This window comes from Talpa occidentalis, unplaced genomic scaffold (assembly GCF_014898055.3).
Source record: "Talpa occidentalis isolate TD23 unplaced genomic scaffold, MPIMG_talOcc4v2.1 talOcc4.9, whole genome shotgun sequence".
In the NCBI taxonomy this organism is placed as follows: Eukaryota; Metazoa; Chordata; class Mammalia; order Eulipotyphla; family Talpidae; genus Talpa; species Talpa occidentalis.
Window position 1 is genome coordinate 315,374 of NW_023605305.1, and position 27,238 is coordinate 342,611.

General features: G+C 72.5%; 2 protein-coding genes across 2 annotated transcripts; one reads left to right on the plus strand and one right to left on the minus strand.

The window, feature by feature from the left end:
- Nucleotides 1-15,007: 15,007 nt before the first annotated feature.
- On the plus strand, nucleotides 15,008-21,232 carry TTLL10 (tubulin tyrosine ligase like 10). The gene is given in 16 exon segments (XM_054691081.1): nucleotides 15,008-15,351; nucleotides 15,406-15,506; nucleotides 15,688-15,886; nucleotides 15,970-16,077; nucleotides 16,157-16,275; nucleotides 16,354-16,472; nucleotides 16,475-16,482; nucleotides 16,825-16,899; nucleotides 17,191-17,276; nucleotides 17,576-17,747; nucleotides 18,361-18,532; nucleotides 18,957-19,097; nucleotides 20,338-20,454; nucleotides 20,620-20,713; nucleotides 20,846-20,967; nucleotides 21,080-21,232. Coding segments are annotated over 16 exon segments (2,130 nt in total).
- Nucleotides 21,233-24,557: 3,325 nt separating this feature from the next.
- TNFRSF18 (TNF receptor superfamily member 18) lies at nucleotides 24,558-27,142 on the minus strand. Its single transcript, XM_037499464.1, has 5 exons — nucleotides 27,045-27,142; nucleotides 26,181-26,350; nucleotides 25,590-25,718; nucleotides 25,056-25,143; nucleotides 24,558-24,939 (listed from the first exon to the last, which is right to left on the minus strand). Exons 1-5 carry the CDS (start codon nucleotides 27,140-27,142, stop codon nucleotides 24,558-24,560), a joined length of 867 nt encoding a protein of 288 aa, XP_037355361.1.
- Between the last annotated feature and the right edge of the window lie 96 nt (nucleotides 27,143-27,238).

Genomic DNA, 27,238 nt, shown 5'->3' on the forward strand with positions numbered 1-27,238 from the left:
TGAGCCCTCCCCTCACGCCCAAGTGAGGGCCTCCGGGTCAGTCTAGGCAGCCCACGCCCATCTCCCCTCCCTGGCGGTGTCGGGGCGAAGCCGCCTCGCCCCTCAACGCTGCTGAGCCTGGGGGAGGCACGGGATTCAGGCAGCGGAGGCAGGTCTCGCCAGTGCTCTCGGGGCTCCTGCTGCACGGCCCCGCCTGGCCCAGGGCAGTCTGGCTCGGCCAGCGAGAGCCCCTGGGCCAGATCCAGTGGGGAGGCCACTGCTGGCTCCGTGGACCAGCCCTTTCTGCCGCGTGGGGTCCCAGACCCCAGAGGCGAGGCTGACCGCCGCCCGCCCACCCAGCACCCTCTGTCCGCACCTCCCCGCTGCCCCAGCAGCTCTCCCGTCAAGATTGCCGTGACCTCCACGCTCCGTGACCAGCCTGGCCTCGCCTCAGACCTCCCCGCTGCCCTCCAGGCACCCCAATACGGGTGGCAGGGAGTGGGGGGCGTGGCCAGCTCCCCATCTCCTCACCCCTGCGCTTCCCTTCCAGCTACCACTCCCGGGGCTCGCCCGGCTCCTCCGAGCGGCTGGGCAGGGACAGGACTGCCCAGCACGGCCCAGACACTGTCCTAGGGCCCTGCCCCGCACCGCATCCGTGTCTCCCCGCACCCCAGATTCCCGCCCCCACCCCCGGCCTCAGCAGTCCCTTCGGCCAGGGGCGGGGCCAGCAAGTCCAAAGCTCTCAGCGTCTTTGAAAATATCCCCCAGAAGGGACAATGCTCAGAAGGAAAAATAAAACACCGGATGGGTCGCTTGCAGGAGGAATACGGGAACCAAATAAGGCGTGGGGGGGACAATAAAACGTCAGCCAGTGGTCTTGTCCGGCTGCCGTCCTCACGTCCTGAGCGAGCCGGGGCTGCGGGGAGCCCTGCGCCCAGTGCCCAGGCTGCGCTCACACCACCGTCCAGGAACGTGGCCTGGCCTCGGGGCCTGGCCCGGGGACGCCAGGGTCTGGCCACCAGCTCCCTGCTCTGTGGCCCCAGGCTGCCCCTGGCCCAGTCCTGACCGCCCGCCCTCCACGCCTGAGGCATGACCACTGCACCCCCGCCCTGGGGCCCCCAGCCCACCCTCGGCCCGGCCCCTGCCTCCCGAGGGCGTCAGCGAGGCCTGAGCCCAGCGAGTGGGCCTCGGACCTGCTGCCCGACGGAAGGGCCACGGCGAGGAGGCGGCCCCGCGGCAGGGTCGGCGGGAGGAGGTGGCCACTGACAGCGTCCAGGCGGACGTCCGGGGCTGCGGCCCCTGCGGGCAGCGGCCAGGCCAGAGCTGGCTCGGACGCCCCGACCGCGTTTTAAGGCGCCGGCTCCGCTGTTGCGTGGGCTCATGGGGTCCCGGGCTGGAGCCCCCTCGCGCCCCGTCGGGCGGCCCAGGCACCCGCCGCTGGCCCCTGCGCGGCCCCGCCCGCCCTCGGTCCCCGGAGCCCTGCTCCGGGGTGTGGGGCGGCGTTGGGAACTGGGGACCCATCTTCCCGGGCAGCACCTGAAAAACAAAACCGCCGGTGCCTGGCGGGCGGCCCCAGAGCACAATTAGCGCAGCGTGTGGAAAAGGCTGGTAATTTTCTCAAGCCCGTCCCCGCACAGGCCCGCCACCCCCGGCGGACACCGCCTCGGGAGACCAATTACCGGGCGGGCGGCCGCGGCCTTGTTAGCACTCGCGGCGGGGGCGGGGGTCTGGGCGCCGGGCCTGGCCATGGCTGGCCGCCGGGGACCTGAGGAGCCCGGCCTTGCCCGGGGCTGTGGGGGGCTCAGGCCCTGCCCCGGAGCTGAGGGCCCCTGGGCCGAGGCCAGAGCGGGCCCATCCCCCCTGCCTGGCACCCGGTTGCATCAGCAGCAGCCCAGGAGGTCCCCACGGCACCTGCGCCGGCTCCCAGCAGGAGGCCGGCCCCTCCACCCTGGCTCGGGGCTCGGGGGCTGTCCCCCAGCTGCCTGTGCAGGGTCGGGGCCCGCCTGCCCCTCCATGAGGCAGATGGGAGCAGCATCCCTGGAGCTTGGCCTAGGACCACTTCTCCACAGGCCGCTGCCCATAGGCGCCGCAAGCTCCTGTGGCAGGAGGGGCACTGCCCTGCCCCACACCCGCCCTGGCCGACCCCCAGGCTGCCCTCTGCGCCGGCTCCCAGGCCCTCCCCGCCAGGGTGCCCGGAACACACCAGGGTCCAGGCCTCACCCACAGCGCCCGCACCCTCGCTGCCCCTCGAGCACCGCCAGCACCCCAGACAGCACCCACCCCACGGTGCCACCTGGGTGTACTTAGGCCAGCCTCTCCCCAGGACCCCGCAGGGAAACAGCACAGAAGCCACCACGGAGCCAGGGGGCCACTCAGCCCAGGGTCCTCCCGACCGCCCCGCCTCTGACCAGGATCTCCCCAGTACTCATTTCTGCCAGTCTGGGGGGCACATGGGGTGGAGAGAAGAGAGAATGGGAGCCTCCTGAGAGGGGTGTGACTGCAGCAGGCGGAGACGTGAGGGTCACGCGGAGCCGGAAAGGGGCCAGGGGCCAGTGCCCGCTGTGTCATCACCCCCACAGCCCCAGGGACTTGGGCGGGGGGTGCCATCTGCGTCCTGAGGGGAGGCCCGTGGGCAGGCAGGCACAGTGGGCACGGGCCACCCACCCCTTCCCCGGGGCCTCTGGCCAGCCCAGGACCCAGCCAGGGCTTGGGGGTGTGAGGGAGAAGAGGACATGCTGGGAGGCCAGCAGCCCTGCACTGCCAGGGCCCTGGGCAGGCCCTCCCCGCCCAGCCTGGCTCTGACTGTCCCTCAAACGCTGCCCTCCTCCCGAATCTGAGGATTTTCACTCAAATCAGATGCTAATCGGGTGGCAGCACTGATTTGGAAGGCAAACCCTGGCCCACGCCTGCCCGGCTCCGGTCAGGTGGGTCCGCCCAGGGAGGCCCCAGCACCTGCACCCGCTCATCCTGTGGTGCCAGTGGCCCCTGGGGCCCTGGTGAGGACGCTGCCTCCCCACTGGCCAGTCCAGCCAAGGCCAGGCCCGGTCGGAGCCGGGCGCAGCAAGAGCCTTGCTACGGGGGCAGCTGATGGCGACGCAGGCCTCCGTCCTTTATTAGAGCCCCAAATAAAGCTCTAACCCTACATCTAGAGCAGCTTAAAAGGGGCAGACAAAACCCAGAGCCGCAGGCGGAGGGACGGTCAGCAGAAACAAACATAAATCGAAAGGCAAAAATCAACAAAACTAAGAGCGGTTGCCCAAGAAGACACCGCCCTGTTGCATCCGTTGGCCTGGTGAAGAGTGGACGGGGTGCCAGGTGGAGGCGGAGACCCCCGAGACGGCAGGACAGCCCAGCAGGCCAATGGCCGAGCGCGGCCGGCTTCTGGAACACTGCAGCGCCGGGACGCGACAGGAGGAAGACATGACCCCACGTGTCTCAGAGAATCGAGAACCCCCAAAACAATGCCCAGGGCCAGAGGACAGAGCAGCACGTTTGATCCACCGTCACAGAGGGGCTCGGCTGCTCCACTCCGACGCCTCCAAATCTGTGGACAGATGTCCTGACACACCTACACCATCACACAGTCGGGCCCACCGCACCACACCAGCCCCAGAAAGGCCCCCCACACCAGCCCCCGGACCAGCACCCCCAGACCAGCTCACAGACCAGCCCCCCAGACTGTCCCCCTCAGACTGGCACCCCCAGACTAGTCCCCCAGACCGGCCAAGGCTGTTCCCCATGGTGTTGTGGGGCCCAGCAGGGCTCCCCCAACACGGGGTGGCCAGCACACAGGTCAGTCCAGGTGACGCCAGGTGCAGGCCGGCACCCACTTATGGTGGAAACCCCAACTGGGCACGGGAGACATCGGCCTCTGGGGGGCCGGGGCCGCAGGGTGTGGAGGATGAGACACGCCCTTGGGGACAGGGCCCCTGCCGGAGCCCCTGCGGGAGGCAAGACACCTGGTCCTCACTGCAGCGTGGCCGAGGAGCCTGAGGCGCGTGAGCCCCCCAGAAAGCATGGGGCTCAGGCCTGCAGCTAAACGCACAGGTGATGCCATCTGCAGCTGCCCAGAGACTCTGCGCCGGCCTGGCCCGGCCAGGGCGTGTCTGTGGATGCTGAGGCCTCGAGGTCCGAGTGCAGGGGGACGAGGCGTAGAGACCCGAGGGGGGTGTAGGACCTGTGGGGAGCTCTGCCAGGAGAGGTGCAGCATCCACGGCGCCCCCCAAAACACTGTGCACAGAGACCACAGGCCCAGAGCAGCTGCGGACAGGACACAGGCCGAGGTGTCCGGCCTGGGTCCGGGCCGTCCGTGGAGCAGCAGCGACTCAGACCACAGGGCGCGGCCGTGGATGGACGACAGCCGGCAGGACAGCCCGCCAGCCCGGGGAGGTGCCCCTCTGCCGGCAGTGCTGGGCCGGCATGCCGTGAGGAATGGCTGGCGCCGCTGTCCAGCTCCACGCACAAAACCACTCCACGCGGCTGCGGTGGCAGGCCCGTAGCGGGACGCGGAGAAGACAGCGCGTCCCACGGCCTGACGGCAGAGGTGGCCTGCAGACCCGGCCCCACAGCCGGGGGACAAGCGAGCACTCCTAGGCCGCCTCATCCGAGCTTCTACGAGGAGACAGCGGCAGGTCACGAAGACAGTGGGCCACTCGGCCCTCGCTTGCCACAGGCAGCTGCTGCCCAGCAGACGCGTTCGCAGGGCGCCCAGGAGACCACGTGAGAGGCCTGAGGGTGGAGCAGCCGCCCCCCAAGCACTCCAGACCCGCCTTGGAAGGGCCGAGGCCAGGAGCACCCGCCCCACCCTACCCCCCACGCAGCCCCCCATGCGGCCCCCGACCTTCCCGCAGCCTCGCCTGCGACAACCAGCCCGGCCCACGTGGACGCGCCCAGCCACGGGAGACCAGGGTCCACCCAGAGCAACACCGGGGTCGGGCGCTGCCCGTGGGAGAGACAATTCTCACCTGAAGGGGGAAGGAAAGTGGCCGTGGAAGCGCAAACGCTGGCCCCTGCCGTGAGCTGGGCCACCCCTCTGGCTGCGTCTCCCCACGACCGCGGGTCCCAGCAGCCCTCAGCAGCCCTCGCGGCACTGGCAGGGAGGGCTGTGGGCCCAGGGCCGCGTCCAGGGCCGCGTCCACCTGCTCGCATGGGTGGGGAAGGCCCGTGGGCCTCAGCTGAGCCCTGGAGGAGCCGTCCCCAGCCCCAGGCGGCCCTGTGGGGCCTGCCCACGTACAGACCCCAGACAGGAGCACAGCGCGGACCCCCCACCTCGCAAAGACCCAAGCCCCAATTGCAGGCAAGTTAGGGGGTTGTGCTGGGGCCGAAGGGGACCCAGCCTCCAGGAGGGGGCGTCTGTGACGGGGGGGCTATGACTCTTGGGGGGTCTGTGACTGGGGGTCCTGACTGAGGGGGGCTGGGGTTACTGGGGAGGCTAGTTTGGGGGTGGAGAACTGAGGGTCTCTGCGGGGAGGAAGCAGAGGCAGTGGGGTGTGCCTGAGATCCTAGTCTTGGGGTGAGAGGTGGGCGCTGGGGCGGGGGAGCCTGAGGCTGAGACCTGCTCTCATGGGAGGGGCAGTCAGGGGTCAACCTGGGGCTGCACGCGAGGACAGCGGCAGCTGCTGGCCCCATGGGGCCAGGCGGCCCGGAGACCCCACGTCTGCTGCCTCCAGCGCCACATCCCCCACCCTGGCCTGTGCACCCTCATTTGCCTGCCGTGAGGACACCTGGCAGAGGCCGCAATCTCCCTGCCTGGCCCCCACGGCTGCCTCCAGCCGGTACCTATAACCCTGAGGCCAGGACACGCTGGCACTGGCCAAGGCCTCCAGGCCTGCGCAGAGCCCCCCGCCCAGTGGACACAGCAGCCCCCTCGCCCCGAGTGTGGCCTCCACGGGGACGGCCTCAGCTGCCCGGGGCAGGCCCCCCCGTGGCCATGCCTGCACCCTGCTCGGAGCTCTGTGGGCTTCCCGATCTGTGCTCCCTGTCTCTCAACAGTTCCAGAAAATTCTCAGACCAGCCCTTTCATGGCTGCTCCTTGCCACCGGCCCTGCCGGCCCAGCCGCTCCGCCCGTCCTCCAGCCGGCCCTGGCCGGTGCCCCGACCTGCCACCTGCTCCCCGCTTTCCGGTTAACCCCATCCGTTGAGTTTTGAATCGTGGTTATTGTTTTCATTCCTAATGTTTTTCAAATCTATCCTATCATGTTAACAGGCCCCGTACCCCGCCCGAGCCTCCCTCCAGCCTGTCCTGCTGGCTGACCCTCCCGCGCTGGTCGCAGCCTGGGCCCTTCCGAGTGGCCGCCATCCGCCTCCCTCTGGGCCCCACCCCGTTGGCAGCCTGACCGAGGCGAGTGCAGGCTGCACCCCACCCCCCGGGCCGGGGGCTCCTGCCCCGCCCCCCCGCACACCTCACTGCTGACCCCGGGACGCGTCCTGGTGTCCCCACCAAGCACCAGGGCCCCTGCTGGCCAGCTGGCCCTCTGCACCCTCTCCTTGGCTGTCGGGGCTTACGCCTGCTGCCCCGTCTCCAGGCCCTCGCAGGCTGCCAGCCAGCAGTCACCCTGGCCACCCTGGGCCCCAGCACCCCTCCATTCCTGCACCCTGCGCCCAGCCCCCTGAGTCCCAGACGCGGGAAGGCTCAGGGCCATGGCCGTGGCGTGGAGAGGAGCACACAGTGACCAGCTGCCTACGGGTGGCCAAGGGCTGACCGCCAGGAGGTGCAGAGGCGGCGCTGGGGGACCAGGCGGCCCGAGCTCCCAGGGAGCAGGAACAGGGCATGCAGGGGTTGCAGGGTCCCGGGACAGGGCCGGGAAGACACGGGCCTTCTGGGTCTCGGACGCAGGGCCCGGGGGCTCCGTCCAGGCAGGTCTCGTCCCGGAGGGCAGGGCAGCCCTGCGGGGCCTGGCAGGGGCCTGGGGTTGGGGGTGTTGCTGGGCAGGAGGTGGTGGATGGCACAGAAGCAGGCAAAGGAGGCGCCTGCTGCGTGCAGTGTCTGGCCACAGCTGGCTCCCTCTCGGGTGCTGGCGGCTCACCTGCCTGCAGAAGGGAGGGGCCGGCAGGGCAGCAGCTGGCCAGAGGATCAGGGCAGGAAGCAAGCCATGGTGGGGGAGGCCCGCGCCCCCCAGGGCGGGTGGGAGGGGTCTGGCCAGGGAGGCTGGGCCAGAGGGGCCAGGAAAGACAAGGCTGGGAGGCCCAGGGAGGCAGCGCTGAGCCCCAGCAGGGGCGCCTCCAAGCCTGACCCCCACGTTCCAGCTCCCCCACATTCTTGCGTGAGGCTGTGTTCCAGGTTAGCACCCCAAAGACCAGGGTCACAGGGGTCACAGCTCTCACCTGCGAGGAGGGGCCAGGGAGGGCCGGCAGCTGCGGTTCCCCAGCCCAGCACAGCTGCCCTGCGGGTGGGGGTGCAGGAGGCCGCCCCCCCCACCCACCCGCCTCAGGTGTGCGCTCTGTGGGTGCGGTGGGGGAGGGCGCCCCACAGGGCAGGCCCAGGCCTCCCACAGCCCTTTGGGGTGAGAGGCTCAGCGGGGAATGGGCCAGCAGGGGTGTCCACAGAGCAGTGGACTCAGGGCCCCGCCCCAAAGGGCCCAGAGGGGCTGCAGGGCCCCAGCATGGGACCCCAGGACTTGGGGACCCTCCTGGACGGTGCCTTGGGGTGCTGTGCCCCAGGAGCTGCTCTGGGGCAGGCAGGGTGCCCCGGAGGCCAGCGCTTAGCCCCCATGGCCCTGGGGGGCCCAGCCCAGGCAGCCTTTGTCATCAGCTGCTTGTTATGGAAACGGCCCGGGGGAGCGGTGCAGGCTAATTGGCGGCTCTTGGTGTGGCCCTTCCGCTGGGAGCGGCTCCTCCCCAGGGCTGGCCCCGCCCGGCCCCCACCTGGTAGGGCCTCGCCCCTCTCTCCCAGGTTCCAAAGTGAACCCCGAGAGCTGAAGTGGGGGTGCTCTAGGAGGCTGCAGCCCCAGCTGCCAGGCCGGCGGGGGCTCTGTGAGAGCCAGGGTGCGCCTGCCCCCGGTGGGGTGCAGGAGGGCAGGGCAGACCCCCAAGCAGGCGCAGGAGCCGGGCAGGGGGCGGCAGCCCAGGGCCGGGCAGCGGGGCAGTGGGGCCAGCCACCCAGCCAGCGCCCAGTCTCCCGCAGAAGCTCCCGCCCTGGTTTTCTGAGCCAGCCGGGCAGGGGGGCAGGAATGTGTGGGGCCCGCCCGCCCGCCGCCTGCGTCACCTCGCCGCCTCCCTCCCGGCCTATGGGAGCCCGGGGACACACCTGTCCGGGCCCCGCGCACAGATTGGCCGGCAGGGAGCAGGCACCTGCGTGGGGCGGGGTGAGGCCCTACATGTAAGGCGGAGGGGGCCGCGCCGGCTCTCCCCTGCCTGCCCTCGCGGCCTGCCATTGTTCCCGCGGCTCCAGGCCGGGAGCCGGCCCTGCACGTCCAGCCGAGCCGCCCGCCCGGCCTCCCCTGAAGAAGGCAGGCCCGCCCCACACGGGCCGGCCAGGGGCAGCCCAGGCGGCTGACCTCGGCCGACAGGTATTTGGGGTGACCGGGCCGAGGCTGCCCCCGCGTCCCTTCTGAGGCTGCTGGTCCAGGCAGGGCAGGGCGCGGGCCGGGAGCCGTCCCCTCCTCCCCACCCCCGCGGACCTGCTGGGGCAGGACGGTGGAAGCAGGAGGCGGCCGCCGTGGGGCGAGCAGGGTGGCCGCCGCGGCCCCGCTCGGTGGAACAGGAAGGGCCGGACCCAGGGACCGGTGGCTGCTGGCCGGGAGGCCCAGCGGGGGGTCAGGAGCCGCAGGAGGCAGCCCCCAGAAGCAGGCGCCTTGGCCATCAGGCGTGCCCACCCACCCGGGCAGCACCCGACGCTGCCCAGCGCTCTTGCCCCTGCCTGGCAGCAGGGCCTTCCAGAAAGTTCCTTCCCGATTTGGCGGCCGGGCCCCAGTCGCTGGTGCTGTCCCTCAGAACAATGGGCGGCCTCGGCCGGCGCATGGCTACTGGGTGTGCCGGGGGCACTGCCGGAGCCGGCCCTCCCTCCCACCCGCTCTGAGGCGCCAGCGGAGCCGGAACTCCCCGGAGAAGACGTGGCCGCCCCGCCCCGCTGGACGGCAGGCCCGCGGTCAGCAGCACAGCGAGACGGCCTGTGAGGGCCGGCCGGGGCGAGCAGGGCCGGATGGCGGGGGTAGACGTCTGCAGGGGCGCGGCCAAGGGCACCAGGCAGCCTCACTGGCCCACGGGGCTTCCCAGGCCTGGGTTGTCGTCGGCCGCCCGGCCCAGCCTCGTTTTGCTCGGCTCTTAGGCTGCTGCCCAGGGACAGGCTCAGGAGGCTGCTGGCCCCAGGCCCTGGGTGGTGGACGTGCCAGGCGGGCGAGGCGGGGCACGGCTGCGGTTAATTTTCAGCCGTTTGGCCGTTAGCGTCTGTTGGCGACACTGGTTCTGGAGAATGTGGAAGGTCAAAGGTCGCAGTGGCGCGTCCCCCGGGCGGCACCTGCCAGGCCCCCCCCCCAACCCGGGTTGGGTTTCCCGCTTTGTTCTGCGGCTCACACTGCCACCTGGGCCCCCGCCCACCCCCCCCAGCCCCCAGCGCCCAGGTCCTGTGCCTCCCGTCAGCCAGGGCCCCGCTCAGGCCAGGCCGCCCTGAGCCGCTCAAGGCCACGCTGGTCGTCCTCGGGCCGGTGGGGCTCTGCCCCACCGGCCACCTCCCGGGGCTCGCCAGTGTACGGGCTGGCGGGCAGCGGGTGGCCATCCTGATTGGGGGGCGCCGAGAGCTGCACCTGCCCCCGCACCCTTGCGGCCTGAGCCTGATGCTGCCGCCCAGGCTTGGCTCAGAAAGGCAGACGGACCAGTGGCTGCCTGGCTGCCAGAGAGAGCCAGCGCAGGTGGGGCTGGGCGGCACCTCCCCCGGCACTGGACACACACCTGGACACGGGTATAGGCTCCGTGGAGCCCCCACTGGACGCTGGAGGACCGGGTGGGCCCAGTTGGCGGGGTGGGGGGACGCGGTCTCCTGTGGGCCTCTGGGCAGCCCATGCCTGTAGCGCTGTGAACGGAGGCGCCGGAGGCCGCGCCGCCCGGCCCAGGGGCTGCCCGCAGGGAGTGGGGGCAGCTAGTGGGGCTGTGTGCTCAGGCTGGGGCTCCACACAGGTGCCCACTGACTTGCCTCCCTGCTCTGAGCACCCTGTTCCGGGAAGGCCTGCGGGCCCTGGGTCTGCCCATCTTGTGGTAGGGGTCTGCCCCTCTGCCCTGGGATTGGCCTCAGCCCAGCAGGTGCCAGCCCCGGGCACCATGGAGCCAGGATGCCCCTCTGGGCCTGGCAGCCTCTGACCTCACTGAGGGGCCGGACTCCCAGGCTGCAGAGCCCAAGGGAGACCCTGTCCTACCCCCTCGCCTTGACAAGGGAGGAGGGGGTTGGGTTAGAGCCAGCTGCGGGCGCGTGGGGGACAGGGCCACAACGTGGACATGCCTGCCCACGCACTCCCAGGACCCGGTTGCCGGGCCGGCCAGAGGGGCTGTCACACTGACCAGTCTGCGCGGCCCGGCCTGCCCCCAGGGGCCAGCCCACAGGCGGTCCTACCGGCCCTGAGACCCAGCCTCCCCGCCGAGCCCACAAAGGCACCTGCCCAGCGCTGTGCCTCGGGGTCACCGGCCCTCACTCGGGCCGCTGCCCCCAGCCCGGGGTAAGGAGCTCCGTCTCGGCTGCTGCGCTCCGTGGACCCATCACACGCCCTCTGGACCCAGCGGGCGGCCCAAACCCAATTCGGGGCGGCCATCGCCATCTTACTGGGCAGCATTGGATGGTGTGTGGTCTCTAATACTGCCTGGTAATGATGACGGCGGGCCCCGCGCGCAGCACGGCCGCCCGCACCCCCTGCCCCGCCCCCCGCCCCCCCCAACACCAACTCCTGCCCCACGCCGGCCCCCGCCGCCCCCTACAACCTGACCCTTTGCCCGCGCAGAACCCCCCGGCCCCCGCCCCGCCAACCTCCCCAGCAGACCTCCCTGCCCATCCCCCAACCCACCCCCATCCCCCAACCCCCACCACCACCCCCACGCCTCGCCCGCCGAACTGCCCCCCTCTGAACCCCCTGCCCCACCAACCCCACTGGTCCCCCGCCACCTCCACCCTGCCGACCAACCCCTGGCCCACCCCGCCGAACCGCCCCCCAGGCCCGCAGGCACCCCTCGCAGTCCCCTGCCCCACCTGTCCCCCACTCCCCACAGCTCCCAGCAGACTCCCAGCAGGCCCCCCCGTGGCGCCCCCCTTTCCCCACCGACCCCCCACGCAGCCCCCCCACCGCCCTCCGCACCCACGCCGGTGTCCCCCCACCCGCCCCCCCCACCCACCGGGCCCTCCAGGCAGCAGGCTGGCCTTGGGGTGGGGCGCTGCGTGGGACCCGGACCCCCTCAGCCCAGGGCCTCTGGACCAGGCTCGGGGGCAGCGGAGCGGGACTGGGTGGGGCGGGGCCCAGCCTGGGCAGCGGCCAGGCCCGGCCTTGCTCTGCTGGAGGCCGGGAGAGTGCGTCCTCGCATGGCCAGGGGCCCCTGTGGGCATCTTACCGGACAGTGCTGGATTCCTGCTCGCTCTAACACTGTCTGGTAATGATGTTCAAAGGCGGTCGCCGCTCGCCGGGAGGCGCCGGAGGCCGGCCCAGCCCCAGGCATGAGCTCTGGGAGCCCAGGGGCCTAAGGCGGCCGCCCACTCCCAAGCCAGCTGGACTTCAGGGTAACCAGACCCAGAGAGACCCAGGCCAGGACGCCAGGACTGGAGACAGCCGCTAGCCGGGCCGTGCCCCTGGTGCCCCCGCAGGGCCACAGCTGCCGGGGAGAACCCACTGCAGCCGCCACAGGCCGCCCTCTGCGGCCCCTACCCAGCGCCAGGGACCTGTGACCAGTGTGACCGTCCCAGGGAGCCACAGGAGCTGTCGGGGACCCACACCCAGACGGCCATGTGGCCCCTCCCCGGGCCAAAGTGGGCCTGGGCGCCTGCCACCCCCCAGAACCCCCGCGGGACACACACCCCCCCAGCCCATGCCAGGCCCGAGGGGGACACTGCGCAGTCGGCCAGGCCAGGCTGCCCCGTCTCAGCTCTTTGATGTCGGGCCAGACCTGCGCGCCCAGCGGTCGCACCCGGTGCCGGCCCCTCCCAGAGGGGCTGCCGACCGCACTGTTACTCATTAACAGCTGAGGGCGTTCGGGCAGCGGCGAGGGGCGCCCGGGATCCGCGGGCCAGGCTGCCCGGGCGCGCCGCGGGCCCCCACAGATGCCCAGAGCTGGCCTGCTGGTGGGCGTCTTACCAGGCACGGTTAGATCTGGGTCCTTCTGTCTAATACTGTCTGGTAATGCCGTCCATCCACGGCCCCATCGCCGCCGGAGGAGCCGCCGCGGGAGGAGGCTGCTGCTGGGCCCTGGGAGGGCGTGCGGGCCCGGGGCCGTCGTGGGACCCTTGGGCTGCCGAGCAACAGGGATGAGGTGCCACTTCCCTCCCCTCTGGGTGCGGACCCCCCAGGCGGGCCCAGACCCTCAGGAGGCTCCTCCTCCCCGTCTGCCAAGAACTGTCAGGGAGGCAGCGGGCAGGAGGGGCCAACCCCCAAATCACAGAGGGAGGACCCCCTGGCTGGGGCAGCAGGGGTGCCCTCCAGGTGCTAAGTCCCAGCCCCCCGGAGCCCATCCCCCCCCGCCCCCACACGGTCCCTTCTGAAGTCAGCTCCAAACCCAGCTTCCGATGCTGATCCCCCCTCAGGCCCGTGGTTGCCCCCCGCAGCCCTGAGCCCTCTAGCAGCCCTGTGACCTGCGAGGCCCCTCACCAGTGGAGCAGCCACCTCCCGAGCCGGCCCTGACCGGGGTCTCGGGCTGGGCTGGGCTGGGCTGGGCTGGCTGGGCTGGGGGTAGGGGCAGCCGCCGCGGGCCCCAGGGCCTCTCGGACCCACGGCACGCAGGAGCAAAGCCCAGGGGCTGCGGCCAGAGGAGGGCTCCAGGGCTCCCCGGGCCACAGCGACTGGCCAGCCCCAGAGATAAGCCAGGCCGGCAGCTCCCTGATAGGCGGGGACAGCCCTGGGCACCGGCGGTGGCTGTGGTCGGCCTGCAGTCAGGGAGTGTCTGGGCATGCATGTCAGGGCTCAGGCAGGGGCTGTTCCCAGAACCTGAGGGGTGGGCATCAAGCTGGGGGGACCAGGGTAGCGGGGCCCCCAAAATTGAAGTGGGGGTCCCTGGAGGGGCTCCTGGGGTCTGTGCTTTGGCGGAGGCAGAGGAGCCCCCAGGCCTGGCCCGTGATGGGGTGGGCAGGCACCGGGCACTCATCCCCATGCCAGGCAGGCCCGGGCGGCTGGTCAGTGTGGAGCAGGCCCCTGTGTCCAGCCGGGGCCTCAGGCAGCCCCGGAGCCTCCACTGTGTGGTCTCAGCAGCCTCCAGAGCATGGAAAGGGCTAGGGGCGCATTGAGCTGGGGCTCCAGAAGAACTCCCCACCTGGGGCCGGCCCCCCCAGGAGGTGCAGCCAGAGCAGGGTCCCGAGGCGGGAGTGCCCCAGCACGCCCCCCCCCTCCTCGGCTGGCCCCTGTGTTGGAAGGCAGGGCCTGGGGCAATCCGGGAGGAGCCTGTGCTCCCCCAAATCTGACGGCAAGCCCCCACCACTGCTGCACCCGGAGGGCACACATGCTGGGCTTGGTGGGGGAAGACGAGACTCAGCAGGTGAACCGTGAGCGTTTTCTGGGCTCAGGTCCTGCGCCGGGCATGGGTTGGGGGCCTTGAGAGGCTCGGGGTGATCCCGGGCACCTGGAGGACCCAGGTGGGGGCGGCGACCCCAGCCCCTGGCCCAGGGTGATGGCCCCGCTCCCGCTAGTCGGGCACCCCCTGTCCCCGCCCCGGCCAGTCAGGCACCCCCTGCTCTCAACCACCTGAAAGGCGCTTCCCTCCGGCCGTGCAGTTGCCGGGCGCCAGTTGCCAGGACACCACTGTTGTCCCTGCTGAGGGCTCCCAGCACCTGGCTGGGCAGGCCAGAGGGTTAGGTGGGCCCACTGGGGTCCTGGCTGGGCACTACTGTCCGGCCTGCTGTCCTGCAACTGCCCACAGGACCCAGGGATGGGCCCTGGACACTCACCCAGGAGCAGGGGTAGGGAAGGGGGCATGGGCTGGGCCGAGCCCTCGGGGGCACCCCAGCCTCCAGCGGGCAAGGGGCCTCCAGGCGCGGGCAGAACATGCGGGGGTGGGGGTGTCCCCCTCCCGAGGGGTGGCCCTGCGGTCCCAGCACGTGCCCCGGCGGAAGAGCCGCTCGGCCACGCCAGCAGCACCTCGTCTCCCCCACCTCATCCCTCGGGGGTCTTGCTAGGTTCACGAGGCTTCTAGCAACACGCGACGTGCGCCTCCCGCCAGGCCTCTCACCCAACCAGGTAAAAGGTTTCCTTCAAAGCTGAGCGTGTCACGGCGCCCGGGGAGATGGCCGCAGGCTGGCGCCTGACCCCACACTGACGCCGGCCCAGACTCAGGCGTGGCCCACCCCACCCTCGCCGGCCTCCAGGCTGCGGTGCTGCTGCTGTGCAGGGTGCGGGGGGCACCCCAGCTCCAGGTGCTCACGCCAGGTGTAGCGCGGGGTGCACGGCTGCCGCGGGGTCCTTAGGGCCATCAGTATTCTGGGGGGCCCCATACTCCCCGCAGGAGCCCTTGGACCTGGTGCTGGATGCTGGGGGCCACGTGGGAGGGGGCTGGGGCCCAGCGGGGGGCCCTGTGCACCCCCACAGTGGTCGCCAGTTGCGGCCTAGCTCAGCCCGGCTGCGGGGTTCGGGGTCCGCAGGAGGGGAGCCAGGGCTGCTTCTCACCTGTTATTTGTCACAAAGTCCCCCCTCCCAAGCAGCCCCCAAACCGGACAGACCCTCGAAAGGTTTTGTAAAAATCCCGCAAAGCGGCCCCGCTGCCACAGGGCAAGACGGGGGCCCCGGGGTTTCCTCCAGGATGGGGCGCCCGCCTGACCGCAGCCCCCTTGCAGACCGCCGCAGCCGAGCCCGGCGCCGCCGCCACCCGCCAGGCAGGCAGTCGGCTGGGGAGGCCCCACCCGGGCAGACAAGATGCAGAGATGGCCCCGCCCCCCCGGGGCACCCGGCCCCTCGGCCGCCTGGCGGGCAGCAGCGGGCCGCCAGCTGAGGCCCTCGCGCAGGACGCCGGGAGGCGGGGCAGGGCCGGCCTGAGCGCCTGCCCTGAGCCTGTGCTGGGGCCCCGCGAGGCCCGCAGGTCCCAGGGAGGCCTAGGGGTGGTGTCTCCCCAGGGGAGCCCTCACCCCGGGGCCCCCACACCCGTGACCTGCAGCCGCATCCGCTTTCTCCACCGCTGGGGGCCGCCCCCTTGGCCGCAGGCGGGAGCCAAGAGAGGCAAGTGGCCCAGGAACGCCGCCGGCGGGCGGAGCCGCCCCCAGGGGCCAGGGTGAATGCGGCCCCGCTGCCCCCCCCCCCCCCCCCCCCCCCCCCCCCCCGGCAGGGACCCCAGCACAGGGCCAGGGCAGCGCAGCCGGGCTGACAGGCTCCGGGAGGGACGCTGCTCCCCGCCCTCTGGGAGGGCACCCTACGGGCAGCCCTGGGGTGGCCGCTCCTGCCCCCCCAGGACAAGCTCCTCTCCCTTGGCCCTCGGGTCACCCATGAGGTCACCATGGACATTGTGACCTGTGCCCCCAGGCGCCCCCGCCTTGTCTGCCCCAGCCCCAGCCTCACACCTGCGCCCCTGCCCCCCCCGCCCCCCGGGAGCCCCAGCCTTGTGGGTAAGGAGGGCCCTGCGCGCCCCAAGGCGGCCTCAGGCCCCGGCCAGGCCTGGCCTCGCCAAGGAGCCACCACGGGCTGTGGGCAGGGCCAGGACTCCAGGAGACACAGTCCGCCCACCTGACCCCTCCCAGGCTGGGCCGGACAGACCATGGGGAGCAGCAGAGAGGAGGGGCTACCAGGCCAGCTCAGCCAGGCAGACCAAGGTTCTGGGGGGATCTGGGCTGGCCGGTGGAGGGGAGCCGCGGCGGGGCTAGCACCAGGCCTCTGACCACCTGGCCACGCACAGACCCCCCGGCCGCCTCCCCGGAAGGACCCCTGCCAGAGGAGAGAGGCAGCCGCCCAGCAGCGGCCAGGGCCCCTTCTTCTACATCGGGGGCACCAACGGAGCCTCCATGTGAGTACCGCAGGCCCCCCCACCCCCGGCCCCGCCCCGGCCCCGGCCCCCGCTGCGCCCTCACCCCGCGCCCCCACAGAATCAGCTCCTACTGCAGGAGCAAGGGCTGGCGGCGCACGCATGACGGCCGGCGCGGGGACTACGCGCTCAAGTGGTGCGAGGTCAAGAGCAGGGACAGCTACTGCAGCTTCCGGGAAGGTGGGCGCGGGGCCGGCGGGGGGCCGGCGGGGGGCCGGGGCGGGCAAGGCCAGCGCTCAGCGCCCTCTGTCCTGCCAGGCGAGCAGCTGCTCTACCAGCTGCCCAACAACTCGCTCCTCACCACCAAGATCGGGCTGCCTCAGCGCGCTGCGGGAGAGCTCGCGGGTCCTGACCGCGGCCCAGGGCCCGAGCTGGGCCCCAGCCCCAGTGAGCCCGCCCCGCCCCCACTCTGTCCAGCGCCCAGGTCCCCCTAGCCCGCAGCATGCCGGCCCTCCGGGCGATGGTCGCCCGCGGGGCCCCACCGCCTGGACACTCGCCCATCCCGTGGCCAGCGTCCACCTGCCGGCCCCTCCGACCGCCCGCTCCCCTCCCCGCCACGCCGTCTTCGCGCGGAGTCAGCCATGCCGCCTCACCTCCCCCTCCTCACGCCGCCGGCGCACTGACCGCCGTTTCCCTCCGAAGTCCACTTGCCCCTCCGGCCCCAGACCCCGCCGGTTCCCACACACCGTGCGGCAGCCACTCAGACAGGCCACGTGTCCCCCGCTGCAGCCCCGAGAAGGGCGCCGCGCCCGCCCCTGAGGAGCCAGAGTGGACGAGCTTTCCGGGACAGCCCGAGCCACACAGGTAGGGGCGCTGGAGCCCCTGGGAGGGCCCCGCCTCAAGTGGCACAACAGCTGGAGGTGGGTGAAAGGGCGGGGGCCAGCCCAGGCCAGGGGACCGCCGGGGGTGCGCCCAGGGGCCCTGCTGACCCTCCCGGCACGCTGTGCGGCCTGGCTGGGCAAGCGGTGGGGAGCAGGGCGGGGACGGCGGGGCGCGGCCGCCGGCACCCCCTCCCTGCTCAGGTCCCGGAGTGGCCAGCCGAGCCTGGCGGAGGGGCCGGCCCTCCTGTGCCCTTCCTCCTCCCTGCTCCCCCAGGATCCTGAAAATGGAAGAATTTTTCCCGGAGACCTATCGTCTGGACATCAGGGACGAGAGAGAGGCTTTCTTCGCCCTGTTCGATGGTGAGAGGCTCTGAGCGCGGCCCGCTCTGGGGGCGGGGTTGAGGCCGAGCCTAGGTGGGAGCAGGTTGTTGCGCCCAGCCCGTGAGGGCGCGGTGGGCAGGGGCCAGCAGGGCCGTGGCCGGGACCGTGCCTGGGAAGGGACGTCCGGGGCGTGGCGGGGGGTGGGGCGCGGTCAGGATGGCGGCAGGGCCTGGCCGGCGGGGAGGGCGAGGCCAGGCGGCCGGCACTGGGAGGCGGGAGGCTGTGGCTGGGTCACCCCCAGGCGGGGCAGGCCTGGGGCTCAGGTGCTCTCCCCGCAGAAACCCAGATGTGGATCTGCAAGCCCACCGCCTCCAACCAGGGCAAAGGCATCTTTCTGCTCAGGAGCCAGGAGGAAGTCGCCGCCCTCCAGACCAAGACGCAGAGCTGGGAGGACGACCCCATATACCGCAGGATGTGGTTTCGGGTGCCCCAGGCCCGGGTCGTGCAGAGGTGTCGGCCTGCACCCCGGGGTGGCGCTCGGGGTGGGGCTGCCCCTGGGCCCTACTGGTGCCTGTGGGGGTGCGGGGTCCCTAGCTGGACGCCGTGCGGCCCTCAGAGGTGGGGGTCAGGGTCCGAGGAGATGGGCTCCTGGACAGGGTAAGTCCCTCGGCCTGGGCCCGCCGCTCAGTCAGTCCTGCAGGCCGACCACCCACCCGTCCCCCCCCCCGCGCCCAGCCAGCAGCAGCCTCGGCCTGCAGCAGGCACAGGGTCGACACTGCTCCCCCACCCTCTGCCCACGGCCTCTGGGCCTTCAGACCGACAGCACCCCCCAGAGCGGCCCTGCCTCTCCAGAGCCACAGGATGTCAGCCTCCTCCTCCAGGCAGTCCTCCCTGCCCACAGGGCCCCAATCTGCTGCCTCCGCCTGGCTCCCAGGGAGAGCCAACCTGGGACGCACCGGGTCGGGGGCTGGGACTGGGGGGCCAGGCCCCATGCCAACGCCCTGAACTGCCGAGTGGACGCAGCACTCGGGCCGAGGCAGGAGCCCAGGTCACTGCGGGGGCAGGCAGCGGGTGCTGGGCACCTGGCCAGACCCCGCCCGTGCTCAGCCCCATGCGCCCTCAGGTACATCCAGAACCCGCTGCTGCTGGACGGCAAGAAGTTTGACGTGCGGTCCTACCTGCTCATCGCCTGCGCCATGCCCTGCATGGTCTTCTTTGGCCACGGCTACGCTAGGCTCACCCTCAGCCTGTACAACCCCCACTCCAGAGACCTCAGTGGCCACTTGACCAACCAAGTAAGGGAGGCCCACGGGTGAGCCCAGGCGTGGGGCTGCAGAGGAGTGGTCCAGCTGTAGATTTGCCTCAGACCCAGAGGTGGTCCAGGCCCAGAGGTTGCCCAAGGCCCCAAGGGGGCCCAGACTCAGAGGGAACCTGGGCTGCCCCTGCCTGGAGTCAGCGCTGTCTGTCAGCTTCAGCCAACAGGAGGGCATCTTGGTGAAATGACCGAGAGCCCAGCACCCCTGAACCCCAGTCCAGCATCGTTCCCTCTGGTGTGGATGAGCTGTGGGACGGGGAGGAGCCTGTGGGCAGATGGTTGTGACATTTCAGGAAGTTCCCCGTGGGAAGAGCGGGGGACCCTGTGTGAGCCTCTGGAGGGAAGGGTTGGCACAGGCGGCAGAAGGCGCCCGGGGCGGGGTGTCCAGCGCTGCACACCCTCAGTTCATGCAGAAGAAGAGCCCGCTGTACCCGCTGCTCAAGGAGGACACGGTGTGGAGCATGGACCAGCTCAACCGCTACATCAACAGCAAGTTCCGGAAGCCCAAGGGCCTCCCCCGAGACTGGGTCTTCACCACCTTCACGGTGCGTGCACCTGCAGGGCCCACGGGGTGGGGGGCACCACCCCACGAGAAGGGTACGGCTGGGCGGCCACGAGCAGATTCGCTGCCACGCGGTTGGCCCCGCAGTCCGCCCCGTAGTCCAGCGGTGGAAGGTTCTGGGCTTCACCGGGGAGGCGCAGGCCCCGCGCCATCTGCCTAGGGAAGCGCTTGCGCGCCCACCCCTGCGCCGCCGGGCTGTGGGGGCCTGTCTCTGGGTGCCCAGGCACGTGCTGCCACAGGCCACAGCCCCGCTGCCCTCGCTGTGTCTCCGAGCGCACTGGGGGGGGGGGGAGCTGGGGGTGGGGTTCGCAGGCGCTGCCCCCGCCACAGGGCTGCGTGGTCCACGCGCCGCTCCAAGGCCTGGCCCAGGCTCCTTCCCCAGACCTGCCATGTCTCTTCTTTAAATAGCCACGGGTGGGGGAGGCAGCTCACGGCTCTGATGGGCTCTGCCCTGGCCAGTAGGGTGGGCGTCTGCGCCGCTGCTCGTTGGCCTTTTTTTGAGGCACCGCAGGTTTGCAGCTCCGTGGGCTCCAGGATCTCACTGTCTCTGTGCGGCCACGGCGGGCCCTTGGCCCGCCCCCGGGACCCTGTCCTGCTGCTTTCTCCAGGCCCCACGGATGAGTGAAGCCCTGTGGTCTTTCTCCACTGACCTGCTTCCCCACATCGCCCCCCACGCACTGGCCACGCGTGGCGAGCGCGTCCTTCTCGTGGCTACGTCGTCTCTGCCGTCGGCGGCAGCAGGCGCCTCTGGTCTTGCTGGCTGGGGACAGGGCTGCCCGGCCGCCCCTCTTAGCACTTTCACGCTCTTGGGTAAACGGCCCGGACACGGAGCCGCGGGGGCAGATCTCCTTGACAATTTCGGAGGAGCCTCCAGGGCCTAGGCTGCCCCTCCACGTCCCCCCACGCCGCCGGGCTCCGGAGTGGCGGGAAGGCCGTCCTGCGGGCGCGAGGGGCATTCTCTGCGGGCGGCCAGTCACGTTGCCAGGGGACTCAAGCAGGGCGCCAGGCTGGCCCTGCCGGAACCCGAGCACCCTCCACCCCACCCAAGGTGCAGCCCGCGCGCCCCAGCCGCGCGCCTCTCCAGGTCCCACAGGGCGAGCTGCTCTCCAAGCTGCCCCAAGTGAGAGTCACGCGGGTCGACTCCCCGGGCCGCAGGCTCCCGCGCCAGCGGCGGCGGGGGGCCGGCTGTCGGCGGGGCGCCCCCTCACCCCGCGCCCCCGCAGAGGAGGATGCAGCAGATCATGGCCCAGTGCTTCCTGGCCGTCAAGCCCAAGCTGGAGTGCAAGCTGGGCTACTTCGACCTCATCGGCTGCGACTTCCTCATCGACGAGAACTTCAAGGTGTGCGGGGCCCGGCGGGGCGGCGGGGCGGGCGGGCGGGTGGGGCACGGCGGCCGCCCGGCCCGCCTGGCCCCTGCGGTCAGACCCGCCCGCCCCGCAGACGGGAGGCGCCCCCAGGACGCCCGCGGGGCCCCGGGCCCTGGCGGACGCTGACGGTGTGGGCAGGTGTGGCTGCTGGAGATGAACGCCAACCCCGCGCTGCACACCAACTGCGAGGTCCTGCGGGAGGTGATTCCCGGCGTGGTCGTGGAGACCCTGGGTGAGGCCCGCAACCCGCGCCCGCCGGCGGCTCCAGCCCCTCCCCAGCGCGGGCCGCGCCGCCCTCCCTGCCGGGTGGCCGCGCCCGCTCGCGCCCGCACCGGGCCCCTCGCAACGTCCCCACCGCCCCCAGACCTGGCGCTCGAGACCTTCCAGAAGAGCCTGACCGGCAGGAAGATGCTGCCGCTGCTGGCGCAGCGCCGCTTCGTGCTCCTGCACAACGGCGAGCCGGACCCGGGGCCCAGCCCGGGGGCAGCGCGCGGCGGCCCCTGCCGGCCGCGCCCCCCGGCTGCCCTGCGACGCCGCGCCGGCCCCGCTCCGCGCCCCCGGCCCCGGGCCGCTCCCCTCGGCGCCGCGGCGCCCTCAGCCGCGGGTCTCCAGCCCCGACGGCGCCCGGGACCGGGAGGCTCCGGGGCCCGAGCGGCCGCGAGCGGGAGGCCGGGACCTGGCACAGGAGCCCTCGCCCGGGGAGCACAAGGGCGCGGGCCCCCGCGACCACCGCGACCACCGGGGCTCCTAGGCAGCAAGCCCCACGAGCCCCTCACGGCCGCGCCTTCCCGCGCGCATAAAGGCTACTTTGTGACAAGCACCGCCTCTGCTGCTGGGCCTGCGCCCGCCCCAGCCCCGCGCCGCCCCCCCAGGACACCCCAGCGCCCGCCTGGGGCCCAAGATGCCCTCCCGGCGCTTAGCCAGGCCCCAGCCCTTCCCTTTGCCCCACAGGCCCCCAAGCCTGGGCAGTGCCTGTCCAGGGCAGACGCAGGCGAGGCCTGGGCCCAGGTGGGGCCCACGTCCCCTGCCCTGCTGCCCTCAGGGCGACCCCTGGTGCAGAAGCCACCACCCGCAGGCCGCCACGGCTCGCCTGGCCTGTCGCAACCCACGTGACCCGGCTCGTGATGGTCCATGTCCCACACCACAAGACACGCGCGGCCCCAGAGTGGGCGCCCCAACCCCCGCCCCTCGCAGGGACCAGCGCCACCCTGGGAGGTGAGAGCAGCTGCCGGCCGCTGGCCCCCACCCGGCTCCTGCTGCAGAGGCCTGGGGCCGCCCGGGCCACTCGGGCAGAGGTTGCGAGCCCTGGGCTGGGTGTCCAGGCTCCCTCCACACGTGCCCAGAGCCAGCCACGCGGGCACCCCACACACCCCACCCCCGCCCCGTGTGCTCCAGGCCACCACCCGCCGGCCGCCCCTTTGTCTGCCTGTGCCGCCCCTTGATGAGAGACGCCCGGGCAGCCCAGGCCCCTCCCGCATGCGGACAGCCGCTCCTCAAGGGGCCGTGGCCTTGAGCCTGGCAAGCTGGCTGGCGGGCTGAGCCCGTGGCCCCAGGCCACTGCGCAGCCACCACGCAGCCACGTCCTGGGCCAGCTCCAACGCTCTGCTCCCAGCCCGGCCTCTGCACCCGTCACCCCCTTGGCCTCTCCCACCCCCAGCGAGCCCCTGCGCGGCCTCAGGTCTGGGCATGGCCTGTGACATGGGCACTGCCCCTGGGGCCCGGCTCAGTGGGCTGGGGGCTGTGCGGAGGGGACGCCCGCACACTGCGGCACTTAGGCATCTGGAGACGAAGCGTACCCTGATGTTCAAGGGACATGGCAGGCAGCAGGCACATGGGGACCCCTGCGTGGGGCGGTACAGGGGGGTGCAGGGAGGTGTCCTCAGGCTTTAACAGGCTGCCCAGGCCCGTCGTGCAAGCCAATGTGAGGCGGGCTCCAGACCAGCGCCCTGCCCGCCCCTGCCTCCCAGCCACCCCTCTTCCCCTCTCCCCTAGGGGTGGGTCCTGCCCCTTTGCAGGAGGTGGGGTCAGAAAACCCCACCGCACTGCCCACACCCAGGGGCAGAGGGTGCCCACCCGAGGCCAACTCAGGCCTGGCAGACGAGAGCTGTGCCAGAGCCCAGGGGCCCGGGGGGACACCCCAGCCCTCTCCCCTGGACTGAGTCTCCAGGAAGGCATCTGAGCGCCCAGCTCTCCGGAAGTCGCCTGGCTTCCTGCAGAGGGACGAGCGTGAGCGTGAGCTGGGTCTGCCCCCCCAGGACCCTCCACCTCGGGGGTCGCGGGTCTCGCTGGCTGGAGGCGGGGTCAGGGCTGGGCCAGCCCTGCCCCGGGCCTGGGCGCCCCATGAGCCCCCTGCCCCCACCGGAGGTCTGGGGGGGGCTTTCCCAGCAGGGGGAGGGGTGGGGGAGGCAGGGCTGCTGTGGCCGGAAGCATTTCTGGGAACAGAGGTGGCTTCTGGGTCCTTATCTGAGGTTGATCAGACAGAGACCGGTGGGGGCTGTGGTTCTCTGGACCAGCGGGAGAGCAGCTCCTGGGGCTTCAGGAGGGAGTGGAGGGGCCTGGCGCCGGCCTGGGCAGAGGTTCACCTGGGGCTCCACATGGCGGCCCCAGCGCCGCCCCTGGGGCTGACCTGCCGGGGTCCGGGCTCAGAAGCGCTGAGGGGGTGCCTGCACCGGGCTCCGGCGCGCCAGCGCCCCACCGTGGCCCCACTCGGGCAGGGGTGGCGAGCCCTGGGCTGGGTGTCTTCCGCAGAGGTGACTGCGCAGGGAGGAGGCGCGAGTGGAGGCGGGGCAGGCGGGGCAGGCGGATGAGGGGAAGGGGCCGGTGTGTGCAGGGAAGAGGGGAGCCCTCTGGAGCCCGAGTTCCCGAGCCCAAATCCCCCCACCCACCGCAGCCTGCTCACTCTCCCACACCTGTCCGGTCCTGCTCCGGGAACCCCATCCTGCCTGCGTCAGCCTGCCCCCGCATGACGTGCCTGGCCCCACGCGGCGCCCACGGGGAGTTTCCGGGCTGAGTCAGCCACCTGCTCGCTGAGCCAGAGGCCCCTGGACACCTGGGCGTGGGCAGCCTCTGTGGCTTCCGGGCAGGTCCTTGGACCACCGCCGCTCCGGGCCTGGGGAGCCATCCAGCCCCTGGCCCGAGCTGGCTCCTGGGGGGTGGCTGGGGACCTGGGTGACAGGCGTGAGCGCCCAGAAAGTGGTGTCCCCAGGAGCAGAGGGCAGATGGGCTGTGGTCCCAGAGCGCCCCTCCAGGCAGGACCGCCGGGCTGGGGGCCACGCAGCCGCCCGCTCCTCCCCGTAAGCCAGGCCCTGGGGACAGGGCTGAGGCCCGTGCAGGCGAGTTGGGGCCTCCCGTCCCCCAGGCAGCCCGCGCGGGAGGGGTTCGTGGGCGCCGCAGCCAGGCAGGGAGCCAGCTTACCTGCCGAGACCAGTCCCCAAGGCCACGCAGGCCTGGTTGCGTTGGGCCTTACTGGGGCTCCTGCGGCTGGGGGGCTGCCCAAGGGGCAGGGCCTGGAAGCCAGGGTAGCAGGCGGTGGGCTGGCCCCCGGGGACAGCAGTGGACACTCACCTCACGCTGGACTCGAGGCCCAAGGGAGCCAGGACAGGTGGCCATGGGGGCAGGAGCAGCAGCCCGGAGGCTGCACACAGGCCAAGACACAGCTGTCCGGGGTACTGGGCAGACGTCCGGGGCAGGGATTGGAGGGCCTCTGTGACCTCTGTGCACCCCACCCCAGGCTGGGTGGACACCTTGGGCTCCACACTCAGCTCCCAGCTGCCCCCCTCAGCTGCCAGCACACGTCCACGCAGGTCACTGGACAGGAGTTTATTGAGTGTGGCCTGCAGCCAGGCCCTGTGCTGGGTCTGAACCCCCACGGGCAGGGCCCCCCACCCTGGCCTGGGAGGGGCCGTCACAGCCATGTCCCTGTCTCCCGGGGCCCGCAACTGCCGCCTCTCCTGTGGGCTGGGCGGGTCACGGCCGCCCCCACTCCGGCCGCTGCGGGGGGGCAGGCTGGCACGCAGTCCTGGCTCTGTAGCAGGCTCTGGTCAGCCGAGTGGTCCGGCTGGGGTGCCCCACCTGCCTCATACCCACAGGTCCGCCGGCTGGCCCTTGTCCTCCGCCAGCGGCTCCCCCCGCTCCTCCTCAGGGAACTGGCAGCTGCAGGCATCCTCGGTGGGCAGCAGGGGCCCTGAGGGGTGGCTGCCGTCCGTGAGCAGGCCGGGGCTGGCCTCCCCGACAGGTGCAGGGCACCAGTGACCCGGGAGCCGCAGCCGCCTCAGCCACCACAGGAGCAGACTCAACTGGGCGGCGGTCAGGGCCAGGGCGCAGGCGGCCATGGCAAGGATGGCCAGGGCCAGGGGGTCGGCAGCCATGGCAGGCGCAGCAGGCGGGGGCCCCGGGCTGCACATCGCGTTGTGCGTCCGATTCCCGGGGAACACAGTGGAGAACCCGAACTGGGAGCAGCTGGACATAAGGACACAGAGCCACGGTCAGCCTGCCCGGTTGCCCCACTCTGCCCACAGAGCTGTGGCGCACGCCCGCGGAGGGGGCAGGCGGCCTCGGGGCAGCCCCACACTCACTCTGTCCACGGCCTGCAGTGGTCCTCCTGGCCCAGGGAGAAGGTGCCTGGCCCGCAGTCCACGCAGTCGAAGTTAAAAATGAATCGCCCTGGCAAACAGACGACGGTGGGCTGGGGACTGGCTCTGGGCCACCAGGACGGCCTTGCCTGTCCTCCACCAGGGCTGCAGGGCGGGGGCTGCAGGGCGGGGGCAGGCGGCAGGGGCTGGCACCCGGCTGACCCGAGACCCAGCCCCACCATCGGGTGAGCAGACCCAGATCTGAGCTGGGGGCTCCGGGGCTGGGGCCGCCTCCTGGAGGGGGCGTGGGTGCGGGCAGTGCGGGGCCTGAGCTCCAGCTCCAGACTCCCCACGGGCCCTCGCCGCCAGCCCAGAGGAACCCCACAGAGAGGGCAGGGCTCCCCAAAGCCTCGGGACTTAAATGTGGGCCCTGGAGCTAAGCCCCAGGACAGCCCGACCCATCTGGGCACGGCCAGACCAGGCAGTTGGGCCCCGCGCCCAGAGGACACGCCGGTCCGCCCGGGGCCAGAGGCGTACCATGTGCCTGCGCCCTCTGGCCGGGCAGGCAGGGGTGGTGCCGGCAGCTGCTGCACTGGGGGTCTGCGCAGTAGAACTCGGGCTGCAGACAGGAGCAGTTCTCGGTGTCCTCGGAGGCGCAGTCCTGGGCTGGGTGGGGCAAACCAGCACCTGAGCCCCCAGCGGTGCCAGGCCCTATCTTGTTCTCCCCCCACCTTCTTGGGGAGCTGCCCCTACCCGGGGGACCAGGAGGGACCCTGCAGGGCCCGGGGCTCCCTTCCCTTTCCAGCCCCACGGTGCGGTTCCGGAGCCCCGGGCCGCAGCGGCTCTGAGTGGGGACCGCCCCGCCCCCCTGCAGGGCGATGCTCTGGCTGCTTTCCGGGGAACCGGCACCCAAGCGGGCACAGTCCAGCGGCTCGTCGAGGGCAGGCCCAAGGGGTGGGAGGGCGCGGGACAGGGCTCCGCGGCGGCCCTCCTCCACCTGGGAACCCCACCCTGGCGGGGGTCCCGCTCCCGCTCCCCCGGCTGCCCCAAGGGCTGCGCTGAACCAGGTCCAGGCGCGCGGGAGCGACCGCGGGGTCTGGGCGGGGCGCGGCTCCCGCCGAGCCTTACCCGGGCCTGGCGAGCGGCAGCAGCGCTCGTCCGTCCCGGAGCCGAGCAGGCAGCGCCCCGGGCCGCAGCGCTGAGCCCGGCCGAGCGCGCAGAGCAGCGCCAGGGCGCACAGGGCGGCCCTCGCGCCCATGGCCCCGCGCCCGCCCGCGCCCGCGCCGGGTTTTAGGAGGCTCGCCCCGCCCCCCCCCCCCGCCCCGCCCCCCGGCCCCCCCCCCGGCCCCCCGCCCCCGCCCCCCCGGCCCCCCCGCCGCCCCGCCCCGGCCCGCCCCGCGGCCACCCCGCCCGCCCCCTCGCCCTGGAGGGCGCGCCCAGGGCCCCGCGCGAAGCCGCCGGGTGAGCGACCAGCAGGTGCGTGGCTGGCGCCCCCCGCCCGGGCCCCGCCCTGGCCGGCAGCCGGGGTGCTGGGGCCGCAGAGCCCCGGCGGGGCGCGGGCGCGCGCGGGGCCGGAGGGCCGGGAAGCCCCGCCGCCTGCCCCTCCGCGCGGCGCCGACGCCGCTGTGCAAAACAAAGTGGATTTTTCAAAACCTTCCAAAGAGCCCAGCAGACCGCGGGGAGGGCGCAGGCGGCGGGGCGGGGGCGCTGCCCACCCCTGCCCACCTGGGGGGCTGGGGCCCCCGAGGCCTGGCCCGGGGCCTGACCCCCACCCGCGGGGCGGGGGCCGGAGGCCGAGTGGGGCCCGTGCGCGGGAGGAAGGAGCCCGAGCTCGCGCCAGGGGCTGCAGGAGCCCTGGAGGCGCCTCTGAGCCCCTGGCCCCCCGACACACCCCTCGCCGCCCGCGTGGGGGGTCGCGGCTCGCGGGGAGGTGGGGGCCTGCCTGCCTCGGTGGGGGAGCAGGGCCCTCCTTGGCCCGCCAGGGCCCCTGACCTGCGGGCCCCGGGAGTGGACAGCCCCCACCGGTGCCTCTGCCCCGGCCAGTGGCTGCTCCCGCCCCGCCGCTGCCGGGCACCCTCCGGCCGGCACATCTCTGTCCAGGGGCGCGAGCCAGTCCTGCAGAGTCCTGCCGGAGGCCAGGGGGTCCAGCACACGTGGAGGTGGTCCCGGGTCACCGCCGCACACGG

Bases quoted from the DNA above. Each gene is read 5' to 3' on its own strand.
- TNFRSF18 (XM_037499464.1), bottom strand. From the start codon at position 27,142: ATGTGCCGGCCGGAGGGTGCCCGGCAGCGGCGGGGCGGGAGCAGCCAC. The intron at 25,719-26,180 runs GTAAGGCTCGGC...TGCCCCACCCAG, and splicing joins CTGCCGCTCGCCAGGCCCGG to CCCAGGACTGCGCCTCCGAG. The intron at 25,144-25,589 runs GTACGCCTCTGG...TCTGTTTGCCAG, and splicing joins CCAGAGGGCGCAGGCACATG to GGCGATTCATTTTTAACTTC.